We start from the raw sequence: 14,464 nt of genomic DNA, 5'->3' as shown, positions 1-14,464 counted from the left end.
CGGCGCCAGATCAGGTGAATACCGTGGTTGCGGAACGATATGGGTTGAGTTTTTGGCGAAATGATCGCGAATTACGAGGGCAATATGGGATGGTGCATTATCGTGGTGTAGAAACCAAAAATTGTCTTTCCACAATTCCGGCCTTTTTAGGCGGATAGCGTTACGCAAATGACGCATAACGTTCAAATAATATTCCTTGCTGACTGTTTGACCGGTTGGAAGGAATTCATAATACACAACACCACGATTATCGAAGAAAACAGTCAACATGACCTTGATTTTTGGCGCGATTTTTTTGGTCTCGTCTCTCTTTTGGCACGATATTCGCTCGATTGATCGGTTGTTTCGGGGTCGTAAGCCTAGATCCAAGTCTCATCGCCAGTTAAAATGCATTTCATGACACCCTTGTAGTCGAAAAGCATCGTTTCACACACTTGAACGCGACGCCGTTTTTCCAAAAAATTCAATGTTTTCGGTACAAGTCGAGATTTAACGCGCTTGAAGACCAAAACTTCCTTCAAAATGGTATTGGCTGAGCCTTTCGATATGCCAACTTCATCAGCAAGGTCTCTAATTGTTAATCGACGGTTTTTCCAACACCAAATCTTTGATTTGTTGAACGTGAGCTTCGTCGGTTGAGATTGATGGTCGCCCTGGACGCTCTTCGTCTTCGACACGTTCACGGCCGGCTTGGAACTCACTAAACCACTTGTAAACATTTTTTTAGCTTTACTTTAACTTTATATATGGTATACAGAGAAGTTGCTTTGCACGCATTATCCAATTTTAATATCAATTTATATGCAGCCCTACTGTTTCTACGCTACAGTCAAATTAATTTATGACTTTTTTATTGCTTTTATGAACATCTGAATGCCGAACAGACATATGCACACCATCTTTTTCGTTTAATATATCTAGCATTACATCTATTCGATTGAATTTAGGAATTACAAATAAATATTTTTCTCAGAGAAAAAACTATGAAAACAAAACGAGGATATGATATTCTGCTTCTGCCAATGACTGTTATAATTGTGTATAGAATCGAGCCTTCTTCTTCTGCTTTATTGGCGTAGACAACGCGGTTATAGCCGAGTTAACAACAACGCCCCAATCGTATCTTCTTTTAGCAATTTGGCGCCAATTGCAGCCAGGTCCTTCTCCAAAGGATTGGAGGGTCTACTTCTGGATTCTACGGCGGGTACTGCGTCGAATACTTTCAGAGCTGGAGTGTTTTCATCCATACGAACGACATTACCTAGGAATCGCAGCCGCTTAACTTAACCTAAACTAATAAATTTGTATAGTCTCATTAATATTGTAATCAATATTTGAGCTTTTAATTTTATCAAGTTTGCGGATATATTTTATTATTTAATTACCTAGACATAAATGCAATTGCGGTTGGTTTGAATTGCAAATGTCAAAATTTCACTGTTCATTTGACACCATTGGACATTTTTACCACATCTCAACATAGATAAAAATGTTACTGTTTGCAACACAGCAAAAAAAAAACGCTAATTTTGAGGCTGGAATAAGTTGACACTTTTATGAAAGCCAAAACATCAATCAATCAAACATTTAACGTGAACAAAACATTTCAGTCGGCTACTCCAACATACTTGGAGTTCGTTTCCTATGGAATATGTGGAAAATTTAGTTGTAAGTCTTCATCAAAGGTGTCAGGCTATAATACACCCAGTCAAGTATCGGGAATTTATAAATAAAACGAAAATTTTTCAATCCAAATTTATTTTATCGCCTTCAAAGAACATCCATTTGAAACGATGCACATGTGCCAACGCTTCCTCCAATCGTCAAATATTTTTTATAGGCACTTTCCTGAATGGCCTTCAGCTTTCGCGTCGAATTTGTTTTGATGTCTTCCATTGAGTTGAAGCGTGTTCCCCGAAGTGGATATTTCAGTGTGTAGAAAGGTAAAAGTCACAGGGGGCCATATCAGGTTAATACGGTGCTTGCTCAATGATATTTTTTGAGTGTTTGGCCAAAATTTAACACAAATACGTTGATTTAAATTTTAAAATTCGACAAACACTACAGAGGTCGACTGACATAAACAGCTGCTGTAAACACACTAGTTGACAGATCGTGCTTTTTGGAATCATAGTTAAGGACAGTTGTACCAACCTAGGAAAAAAATGTATCTATCGCAGGAGATTAGAGCAAAAATAGAATAATTGTCAGCTCTACCAACCAAAAGAACCTATTTCCTATAATTACACTATTTTTTCCTAATCCAAACCTCCACTTTGGAAAAAGAAAACGTTATTTTGACACATGCTCTTGAACCCCTACGAATATTATCACCACAGAACAGCGGAATACATCAAATATGTAAACAAATGATGTTTTAAGAAGTGAAAAGTCAACTGTAATTTTAAAAGTAAAAATAATGGCTTACTAACTGTTTACAAGTTAAAGATTTATATTTCAATTGATAGAAATTTATTGTTAAATGCTTTATATAAATTATTTTTGTTTTCTTGCACATCAAAATTATTACTTTATAACTACTAAGCCTTTGTGTGCCAATTTTCCAATAACGACTAATTTAAACCACATAATATCAAATAAAACGATTTAAAAATGTAGACAGTTTTTTAATTTTGCAATTGGCGTCACTAAAGAGATATCTATTTAAGTGACAAAAATTAAATAATTGATTTTAATGTACCAAATTGTTTATAAATATAAAAAAAACTGCAAATCTCTATGAACATTCCTCTTGGCTTTTCCTTACGCATCTAGCTACTTTTCTTTTAAAATCCGGATACGACTCTCTCCACTCCTTAGCAGCATCAACATTAGCTGGAGATTCATCGTTTGGATCAGCCAGCATTGATATCACAGATATCAATATCGTTTCAACGGTGTGTACTGGTAACCAACGCTCCGATGCCTTTTCGTAACCCCATTTATCATCGCCAGGCTCGTGTAAAATAGAAATACATACATCTCCGTTCTTTTCAATGTTAGGATGCCAAATTTCTGTCACGAACTTCATTCGTGGAGGACGTAAGGGGTATTCTTTCGGAAAATACAAATGCGCTTTAAAGAAACCTCCTTCACTGCAAATAAAATAACGTAAGTATAGTATTTCTTGAATTAAGCACTTGTATAGTATAAGTGAATAACAACAAAAACTTAAAGAAAACAAATATCGTATGCTTAAGTATGGCGAACCATGATATTGATCTCAATATACACTCGAATATCGATAATGTTTACCAAAATGTCCCAAGGGCAATTAAATTTATCGAATTATTAATTTTTTCAACTCATTTCAATATTACAAATTTGTCAAGGTTTTGATGCTTTCAACAGCTGCTGCGAAATCTACACAGTCTTAATCATTATTGCCAACATCAATATTATATTCCACATACAACATTTTCAATTGAGCCTATTGAAGAACATCGTAGAACTGAATTGTAAAACCGTGAGGAATTCATTTATTTAGTTTGTTAATTTTTTAATTAATTTGGTAGATTTGTCGCATCTAACATAAAAAGAGGTTAACGTGTTGCATAATACCCCAAAACAACAGTAACCGGAGGATAATTGAGAAACCAAAGTTTTAGTTGTGTAGTGTTAAGTTATTATCTGTAGTTAGTCACGTCTGAAGTTTGGACGATACGGTGCTATACGAAATTTGTCCAAAAATAACGGGAGTTTTTAAATTAACATTTCACGGGTTTTAAGAGTTTATAAGGAGCCAAAAAACGAAGAAATCACAATCATAATCAACGGATCATTTTGAATAACTTTGCTTAAGAGAATATGGGTCTAAACCCAGTTTTACGCCACAAATTCCTTAACGGAAAGCTTACATTTTTTTTGGGACAGTTCCAACGAGGATAAGGACCAGATTTTTACCCGGCAAGGAATATCACCTCGTCAGCATCGATTGAAATAGTTATGGGCAGGTATTCTGATGCTATTCTGATGAAGAATATCAGAAAGGCTAGCGATGGTAATTTTGGGCGAGTTATTAAAAGTGTCGTAATAAATATTCTGATACTTCCTACACTGAGTCATTCTGCCTATTAGACCTCTTGAAGATCGCGGATGTCATTGATGATTGATTAATTTTTGGTGCCGGTGTAATGAGCTTAATTTGTGCGAATTGTACAACCCTATAGATATCAGTATGAAACCCTTAGATCTATGTATCCGAATAGGAGTCTACTGGGCCTGGATTCCTTGTGACTGAGGAGAGGGCACAATAGACCTTAGGTCGCCGTACATGCTTAAATTTATATATATATATAGTGCATACATATATTAGGATGCTTCAAAAAAAATTTTTGAGTTTTTTTCAACTCTTACCGCCTCAAATGTTAGTGATTGACAAAAAAAAATCCTCCCTCAAGCCAATCGCTGTAGCTTAACTTTAAGGGGTTCACAAATTAATTTTGGTTTCTCAAAAATACCCATCACATATTCAGAAAATTGGCTTTTAATGGCGTAAACACCGCTTACCAGGTTATAGCCGAGTTAACAACAGCGCGCCACTCGTATCTTCGTTTAGCAATTTGGCGCCAATTCGAGACACCAAGTGCAGCCAGGTCCTTCTCCAACGGATTGGAGATTTTCCTCTTTCTCTGGTTTCCCCGGCGGGAACTGCGTCGAATACTTTCAGAGCTGGAGTATTTTCATCCATATTATCCCAATTATCTATGACTTCGAAGTTCGCCGAAAGGAGATATTTCGTCTTGCTCTTGTTCACTGCCAGACCCACTTGTTTGTTTGTCTGGAGGAAGCAGAATTAACGGCGCGGGTGTTGTGACCAGATATTAATATCATCAGCATACGCCAGCAGCTGTACACTAGGGGTATAACTTTTTTGCAACATAATATTTACATGGCCGTACATGATGAGCAATGGTCAAAAAATATTAACCGCGTTTTAACTTTTTTGTTTTCTTTCAAAAAGTTCCCGCACCAACGCAATTGAATTTTTTTATTTTGATAAAAAAAAAATTTGCAAAACACGCGTTTAAAGTTTTCAAATCCCATAAGCCTCAATGTAAAAATTTGCACTATTTTGTGGATATCTCAGAAACCATGCATGATATTGATATAAAATTTTGATACGAATAAAACACTATAAAATCTACGTTTCGGCATCATTAACTCGAAAAAAGTATTTTTTGATTATTTTGCAACAAATATTATTTATTATTATTTATATATAAGAAAAATATGGTTTTTGTTAATTCATTTCCTTTTTTTTATAATTACACATACATATATTTTATTTAGAGTTAGAAGCAATAAACTTAAGATTTAAACTGCGCTTAGATTTACATTTCGGATAAATGTCTTGTATCAATTTGATGGCTCATTCTGCGCATATATTCGAGCGCTGTTGGTTTGCAATAAATGGGTCTTCCTTCACCCAGTGTTTTAAAAAACATTTGTGCGCTGCTTTAAAAAGCTTGTTTCTTATTTTGTGAAGTCATTTACATGAAAACGGTGGTCGGAAAACAATACGTCATACCAAGCGCCGCATATCAATTGACAAATAGGCAACAGTTTTGTTCGGTGTTTGGCAATGAGTATGAATGTCAAAATGCAGAGTATAGCCCTTGAGTTCCAACTGGCGTTGCTTAGCGATGGTAGAGTCTTAAATTTTATATAAGTAAAGATTTTATTTTTTCATAATATTTGAACGCTTGTCCCAGCTCATACAGATACTGCATGTCATCGCGCCATTTGATGCACCTTACTTTCAATTTTTCTTTGCCTTGAGCGAAACTTTGTTTTAGAGCATCGAAATTATTGATCATTTCTGAAAATATATCGTACGGAATATTTGGTGATATTGATTTTCCATCCAGTGACTCATCCATTACATATCTTAAAATCAGATCTAAAATATGATGTTGACAGCCCACATATTGCGGTGAATGTAAACCTTTTGTTGAAAAGTATTCTTGGAGTGAGATAACAACTCCATTTTTATAGGGTGATTTTTTAAGAGCTTGATAACTTTTTAAAAAAAAAAACGCATAAAATTTGCAAAATCTCATCGGTTCTTTATTTGAAACGTTAGATTGGTTCATGACATTTACTTTTTGAAGATAATTTCATTTAAATGTTGACCGCGGCTGCGTCTTAGGTGGTCCATTCGGAAAGTACAATTTTGGGCAACTTTTTCGAGCATTTCGGCCGGAATAGCCCGAATTTCTTCGGAAATGTTGTCTTCCAAAGCTGGAATAGTTGCTGGCTTATTTCTGTAGACTTTAGACTTGACGTAGCCCCACAAAAAATAGTCTAAAGGCGTTAAATCGCATGATCTTGGTGGCCAACTTACGGGTCCATTTCTTGAGATGAATTGTTGTCCGAAGTTTTCCCTCAAAATGGCCATAGAATCGCGAGCTGTGTGGCATGTAGCGCCATCTTGTTGAAACCACATGTCAACCAAGTTCAGTTCTTCCATTTTTGGCAACAAAAAGTTTGTTAGCATCGAACGATAGCGATCGCCATTCACCGTAACGTTGCGTCCAACAACATCTTTGAAAAAATACGGTCCAATGATTCCACCAGCGTACAAACCACACCAAACAGTGCATTTTTCGGGATGCATGGGCAGTTCTTGAACGGCTTCTGGTTGCTCTTCACCCCAAATGCGGCAATTTTGCTTATTTACGTAGCCATTCAACCAGAAATGAGCCTCATCGCTGAACAAAACACGCGCGCGAAACACATTTCGAACCGAACACTGATTTTGGTAATAAAATTCAATGATTTGCAAGCGTTGCTCGTTAGTAAGTCTATTCATGATGAAATGTCAAAGCATACTGAGCATCTTTCTCTTTGACACCATGTCTGAAATCCCACGTGATCTGTCAAATACTAATGCATGAAAATCCTAACCTCAAAAAAATCACCCGTTATGTCCTGTATTGACGGTTGTTGTATCACACACAATATTTTGATGGAGCCCCACAGTTGAAAGTTATCGAGAACTCCTTGATGCCTTCAAATATGGTTGAACTTCTTCCATTATCAAGATCCAAGACCACCAATCTTACTTCTCTGAACTCATTTTTTAGCACCACGGCCTGTATTTTTCTTTTACCGAATTTCTTCCCATCAAAATGAAGACACCAAATATTATTCTTGAGTGAAGTCTTATAATCTCCTTCCAAACGTTCTGCTGCTTTTAAAATTCCTGGTTGTGTTGGTGTTGTTATATTAACTCCTGATTTCGCCAATTCTTTGCATATTTTAGCAGCATTTTTGGTGGTCACATTGGCAGTTGTTATTATTTTCACTGCTGCCTTTGTTGAACAATTCGCTTGTTTAAGCCTTGAAGGTACTTCAAATTCTTCATAACTCGGGACGCAGCAATCATCGTTCGCGTCGCTTGATGATATTGAAGATATTGATGAGTTTAATATGCTATTATTTTTAACGGAGGTATTTTCTTTCATTTTAAAAGCTATGGATGGGTGAAGCGTTACATCCTTAGTAGTTGTGTACCCAACTTCTCCGTTCGTTCTTATTTGGAGTTCATACAGCTCTTTATCTTCAGTACCAAGCCAAATACCGTTTTTATTCGTTACATCAAATAATTTGTTGAATGAGATTACCATGTTTGTTCCACTGCGTTTTTTAACGATTTCTGGTATGTTTCTATGAGTTTTTGTATTTTACGTTCAAGGGATACTTTTGCTATGATTGGAAAATTAAGTTTGGACCACAAATCAATCAGTTCTTTTCCAATAATCTTGTACCTCTTCACTTTGCTTTTTTCAATTTTTGCCAATGCATTGTATCTTCCAATTATAGCGGCCTGCTTCGGAATTTTGCACAATTCGGTTAAATATTTTTCAATGTTTACTATTTCACGTCTTTTCGTTGTACTTTTTTTAAAAGCAACTATATTTGTCCACACTTTTGAATTTTTAAGAACATCTTTTTCACTCTTTTTAAAAGACATTATGTTTTTGATGTTAAATAGTTATTTGTCCACATTCAATAGCTTTCGCAATGCTGGCTAAACCAAGACTGGCAAAGAGTAACAATATAAAGACAATGAATACAAAACGAATTGAATTAATTGTAAAATGTTATAGTTAGTCGACGCTTATCGCATATTTACGTTACGTGAGGAAGAGAAGCAACGACAATGAATACAAAAGCAATTGAATTACTGGGAAAATATTACAGTTAGTCGACGCATATCGTAAAGTTTTGTTGTGTGGTTTTGCGTTCTTTTGCGTATTTGATAATATTCGGTGATGCTTTTTTTTCTATTTATGGGTGTATTATTTTTTTTCACAAATTCACGAAATATGGCTCCCAATAAAGATATCATACCTACTCAAAAAAAAAAAAACGTTTTTTGTGTTAATGATGCCGAAACGTAGTGTTTTATATCGTATCAAAATTTTATATCAATTCTATGCATGGTTTCTGAGATATCCACAAAATAGTGCAAATTTTTACATTGAGGCTTATGGAATTTGAAAACTTTAAACGCGTTTTTTTGCAATTTTTTTTTTTATCAAAATAAAAAAAAATTCAATTGCGTTGGTGCGGGAACTTTTTGAAAGAAAACAAAAAAGTAAAAACGCAGTTAATATTTTTTCACCATTGCCCATCATGTATGGCCATGTAAATTTTTATTTTTGAAAAAATTGTTAAAAGTTATACCCCTACTGTACACTCTTATGAAAGATTTTACCTGCTCAATTAAGGTGTTAGGGGTAGTTAGAATTTTCAAAAAAAAAATTACTTTTTTTCCGCATTTTCGTTAAGTGTAATATCTTAAAAATATTCTCTGAAAATTTCACGTTGATCCGATAATTAGTTTTTCAGTTATTCTACAAATAACAAAGAGAGCTCGGGTACTTCACAGCGCTAGTGTGAAGCTTTAAACGCGTTTTTCTCAAAACTATGTTTTTTGAATCGGTGACAACTATAACTCCAAAACCGCTCAGTAGATTATAATGAAATTTATACAGCTTTTAGAATACATAATAAACTCGGGCCTGATCGAAGGATTTTTATTTTTTCAAAAATTTCGATTTTTTAAGACCAATTAACTGTTGATTTTTTCGCAAAAATTTAGAAAACAAGTAAGGAAGGGCTAAGTTCGGGTGTCACCGAACATTTTATACTCTCGCATGATAAAGTGATAATCGAGATTTCATTATCCGTCATTTACATATTTTTTTAAACGTGATTTGTGTAAAGTTTTATTCCGCTATCATCATTGGTTCCTAATGTATATATTATACAGAGAAGACATCAGATGGAATTCAAAATAGCGTTATATTGGAAGAAGGCGTGGTTGTGAACCGATTTCACTCATATTTCGTACATGTCATCAGAGTGTTAAGGAAATATTATATACCGAATTTCATTGAAATCGGTCGAGTAGTTCCTGAGATATGGTTTTTGGTCCATAAGTGGGCGATGCCACGCCCATTTTCAATTTTTAAAAAAAAGCCTGTGTGCAGCTTCCTTTTGCCATTTCTTCCGTAAAATTTAGTGTTTCTGACGTTTTTTGTTAGTCCGCTAACGCACTTTTAGTGATTTTCAACATAACCTTTGTATGGGAGGTGGGCGTGGTTATTATCCGATTTCTTCCATTTTTGAACTGTGTATGGAGATGCCTGAAGGAAACAATTCTGTAGAGTTTGGTTGACATAGCTATAGTAGTTTCCGAGATATATACAAAAAACTTTATAGGGGGCGGGGCCACGCCCACTTTTCCAAAAAAAATTACGTCCAAATATGCCCCTCCCTAATGTGATCGTTTGTGCCAAATTTCATTTTATTATCTTTATTTATGGCTTAGTTATGACACTTTATAAGTTTTCGGTTTCCGCCATTTTGTGGGCGTGGCAGTGGGCCGATTTTGCCCATCTTCGAACTTAACATTCTTATGGAGCCAAGAAATGCGTGTTCCAAGTTTCATCATGATAGCTCAATTTTTACTCAAGTTACAGCTTGCACGGACGGACGGACGGACAGACAGACATCCGGATTTCAACTCTACTCGTCACCCTGATCACTTTGGTATATATAACCCTATATCTGACTCTTTTAGTTTTAGGACTTACAAACAACCGTTATGTGAACAAAACTATAATACTCTCTTTAGCAACTTTGTTGCGAGAGTATAAAAATTTCCTGAGGCCGCCAGTTTGTTAATTATGAAAAAAAAAAATAAAATCCTTCGATCAGGTCCGGGATTATCTATTTATAAAACTATTTTTTTTGTCCGATTGTTTTTAGATGAATCTCCAAGGACTTATGCTTGTCACCGCAAGTACCTTTTTTTGGAACTGGGTCAACACAAACAACTATAACTTTGGAAATAATTTTTTTTTTTTTTGAAATTTTCGTGACTTCAAGTCAACACATTTTATAATAATACCATATTACTACGTTTGTAAAATAACACGATTTAATAGCAAGAAAAAAATACTTTTTCGTGCCTCTGACTACCCCTAACCCCTTAAGTTCTGCAGCTCGAATTATTTTCTCCTGCAGCAGATTTAAGAAGTCGCACGACAGGGAGTCGCCTTTTCTAATACCACGTTTGGTATCGAACAGCACGGAGAGGTCCTTCTCGATCCTGACGGAGCTTTTGGTATTGCTCAACGTCAGTTTATACAGCGTTCTGACATGACATTTCTAAAATTGTTAAAAAATGCTTACGAAAAAGTTTTGATATTGGGAAATATAAAAGAGTGTTGGAAACATTATGCATTTTGGAGAGGTAAGTTTATTTTTGTACTAGTGTAATTTAAAAATTCAATTTACTTGTATGTATATTTTTCAAGCGTTCCTGATACAGTACTCCGTGCATACTGATCCTTTTTATGACTAAATACATCCGGCACATATAATTATAAATTCTTCAATTTTCCGTTATATTACGTCGAAAAACGTTTATATTGACGATTTCTTAGCTGTTCTATCACAAAGTGAAGAATACGAAGACTTTTCTGATGCCGAAACTGATGAAGATATTGAAAAAATTCAGAGTACTCTAAACTAAAATCGGAATCACTTGCGACACGAAATGATTATCACCCAAGAGACATCATTGTTTGTCTCCCGATAACCAGGATGTTCGCATCATAGACACTGAGATTGATCAGCAGTAAATATCAACTACTCAGTTGCCCAGTACTTCGGGTGCGAACCTAGTATCTAATGCCGGTAAATACTCGTAATATATCGCGTAATACTAGACCGCCATCCATCAAGCCATCAAGAGGGAAAAAAAGATTTATCTGGAAAAACACCTTTTCAACCAGTATCTTCTTTGTTTACCGGAGACACAAACTTACCGCCACCAACATAGAATTCGAAACTCCTCCACAGTATTTTTTGTGGTTTTTTCATGACTACTACTCAAGCATATTAAAGAAGAAATGAATAAATTTAGTAATAAAAAAAATTCCAAATTACAACTGCTGAATTGAAAAAGTTCTTAGGGATATGTTTGCTTATGAGCTTGGCACCATTGCCAAATTTAGGTTTACCACTGATAATGGAAACGATGGCGATGGAAAATCGATCAATCTATCGCCCCACAGGTAATTCAGGACATGATCGTCTTCATAAAATAAGACCTATCTTAGAAACACATAAGATAAAGTGACAAGTGTTTCGCTTAAATGGGGGTATAAACTGCTGTGTCTTTGCGACGATCGTGGATTTGCTTACGACTTTGAAATACTGTGAGCGTCAAAAATAAGTAAACAGAGTTCTGTAAAGTTAAAATTTATGTACGTAAACTAAATTAACCTTTAACTAATGACGTGGTAGTAAATTTTACACCTTGTGTTTTGATTTTCTCATAATCCTAAAAAAGGCTTCTAAAATAAACGACAAATTTTTCAAAAAAATACAAAGAGTTTAAAATTTTCTTTCCAAATACAGTAATTAGAATTAATTTAAATCAGTTTGATGAAATTTGTAAGTATTATAATAAAAAAATCTCTAATAAATTTTAACAATCAAAATGATGTAAAATTTACTACTACCTCTAAATCTACGTTTCGAAATTTGACCTCTTAAGTTAAAGGTTAATATTCATTCTAGTATTTTATTTACTTTCCTTTGGACTTCTGGACATCACTTACTCTTCTAGGCATGTATTCTGCAAATTTTTTTTGTAAACTCTGGGGAGATTTAGCACCATTCTTCAATCAAAGCTTTATTTAGGTCGCCCTTGCTTAGGTTTCTCCTTCTGCTTGATTTTTCGGTCAAGGTGCTCGCACAGATGTTTGATAGGATTAATGTCTGGGGTCTGAGGAGGGTTATGGACTTGTGTTTAGGATCGCTTATCATAAAAGGCTTTTTCTTTGGATCGCCAAATTTTAGGAGTTTTTTTCGACTCAAATATTTCGAATTTGCTTTCGTCCGTATAAATAATGTTTTTTCCAGAAGTTTGCAGCCTGATTTGTATACTTTTTTGCAAACTTCAAGTTCATCTGTTTATTCCCCTTTGATGTATAGGCATTTGGCATAGTACTCGTCCATGCAAACCGCTTTTGTGCAATGCTCTACTGATTATACTGGCAGTTACTGGTTTAGCCGATATCTCCGCTATATCTTTTGATATTAGAGCAGCGTTTGAAGCTGGTTTTGTTTTTACTTCCCGTACTATTGATCGCGTTTCAGTGTCAATAAAACCTTTGATCGGTTTATCAATAATTTTTTTTATTGTGCAATAGTGTCTTCCAACTATTTCTCTGATTCCGCGCAAAGATTTACCTTTTTAATGCAAATCTAATATGATTTTTAACCGTTTCAGTGGTTGTTCGCTTACCCATTACAAATTTTGTTATTTTAACGACGTAACCTCAAAAAAAACAATAATGACATAAAAAATATGTTTTACTACACTCACTCTCTTGGATAGTCACGGTTTCCAAAAGATATTTAGCGCTTCCCCGAAATAAGTATTAAAAACAAACAACGGTTGTTGCCACTGTTTACTTTTTTTGACGCGAAAAAATGGGAGTATTTTTAGTTCCAGTGAATTATTTTTGGACGTGTTTAGTTTTTGTTTATTATTAATACCAAGTTAAACTCTTATAATAAAACTTTTGTTATTGTATTAAAAATTGCGTTGTATTAAGCACTTTAACATTGATAGAATTGCTGTTACTTATTTTTGACGCTCACAGTATATTCGGGAATGAAAAATGATCCAATAAATAAAACTTTTTATGTTTATAAATTTATCATGGTAAGTAAAATAATTTGAAATTGTTTGATTTTCTCATTATGCCAAAAAGTAGCGTACCTCATGTGGAACAGAACTAATAAGTTAATTTTTTAAGTAATTATTATTAATTTTTTTCCTTAACTTCTTATCCTATGCCAAACAACATAGTTTTATTAAAAAAACCATGTCTTGTAGGGTTAAATTCCAATCGTTGGGCATACTTTCGTCGGACCATATTCTACAAAGAAGCTGAAGCATTCTCTTTATCAGTTCTTCACCGCCGTGTTTGAAAAGCTCGGCCGGAAATTCATTGGCCGCTCTGTTGTTCTTGAGAGGGTGTCGCACAGCTTGTCGCATGCATTTCGGCTCCTCTCTTTTTCTGTCTGTAAATGCGTCTCGCTTCCCTCGGTATCTATCCCATTCCGCACGTGTTGCTGTCGATCGTAACGTTACGCGGGAGGCAGTCTGTTTCGTTTGCAGCTGTACGAAGACCGTCTCACAGTTCCCTTATGCCGCTGATGAGTGCTGAGAGCGGGAGTGCAAGTCGAGTAGAAAATCGTTCGGCTGTCTGTTGTGATTGCAGCTTTTCGCAGTCGATGTACAAGAATCGTTTCTAACCACTCCAAAGTGTATGGCAATCAGGGAACTTCATCACTTTCGTGAACTTCCACATATGGTTCCAATCTGCCCATTACACTATTCACACAATCTGAAGATAAAATTTGCGACTGATGTGTTACGAGGTCTGTGGGGTATTTGAGGTGTCCTGATGACGAGTTTGAGTTCAAAAATATTCCATCACCCACAGTTATTTTTGCCATTTAGTAAATAGTGGTAGTCTAGAAACTTTTACTATCATTTGCTGTTTTAGCAACCCACAATTTAAAATCGTTACAATTTTTAAAAACTTTCAAAATAGGCTCCTTCTGTGTCGATGCTGCGCTGCCAGCGCGATTTCCAAGTATTGAAGGCGTCACGGAAGGTATTTTCCGCAATAGCCTTGACAGCCGAAGTTCATGCTGATTGGATCCCCTCTGACAACGTGTGCCACTCGCCGTATTGCCTCTTTGTCTCGGGATCATACTCAAATATCTATGACTCGACACATGTGATTATGTTATTCATGACACATATGTATGTTCAAATCCATCTTCGCGTACACTTTGCGCATGCTCAAGTGCTTCGTCACAATGTCATAAACCACAGATTTTGTTAAATTTGGCTTCT

General features: G+C 35.4%; 1 protein-coding gene across 2 annotated transcripts in view; it reads right to left on the bottom strand.

The window, feature by feature from the left end:
* Positions 1–743: 743 nt before the first annotated feature.
* The window catches only part of LOC105231136 (ubiquitin-conjugating enzyme E2 G1), a 539,049-nt gene continuing 525,328 nt past the window's right edge, over positions 744–14,464 (bottom strand). For both annotated transcript variants that reach the window (XM_029553129.2, XM_011212266.4), the window contains one exon: positions 744–3,095. In XM_029553129.2, coding sequence (XP_029408989.1) covers positions 2,738–3,031 — 294 coding nt within the window. In that variant the 5' untranslated portion in view covers positions 3,032–3,095 and the 3' untranslated portion in view covers positions 744–2,737. The remainder of the gene's footprint in view (positions 3,096–14,464) is intronic.

This window comes from Bactrocera dorsalis, chromosome 2 (assembly GCF_023373825.1).
Source record: "Bactrocera dorsalis isolate Fly_Bdor chromosome 2, ASM2337382v1, whole genome shotgun sequence".
In the NCBI taxonomy this organism is placed as follows: domain Eukaryota; kingdom Metazoa; phylum Arthropoda; class Insecta; order Diptera; family Tephritidae; genus Bactrocera; species Bactrocera dorsalis.
The sequence above is the reverse complement of the archived record's forward strand: the minus strand, read 5'-3'. Positions and strand labels throughout refer to the sequence as shown.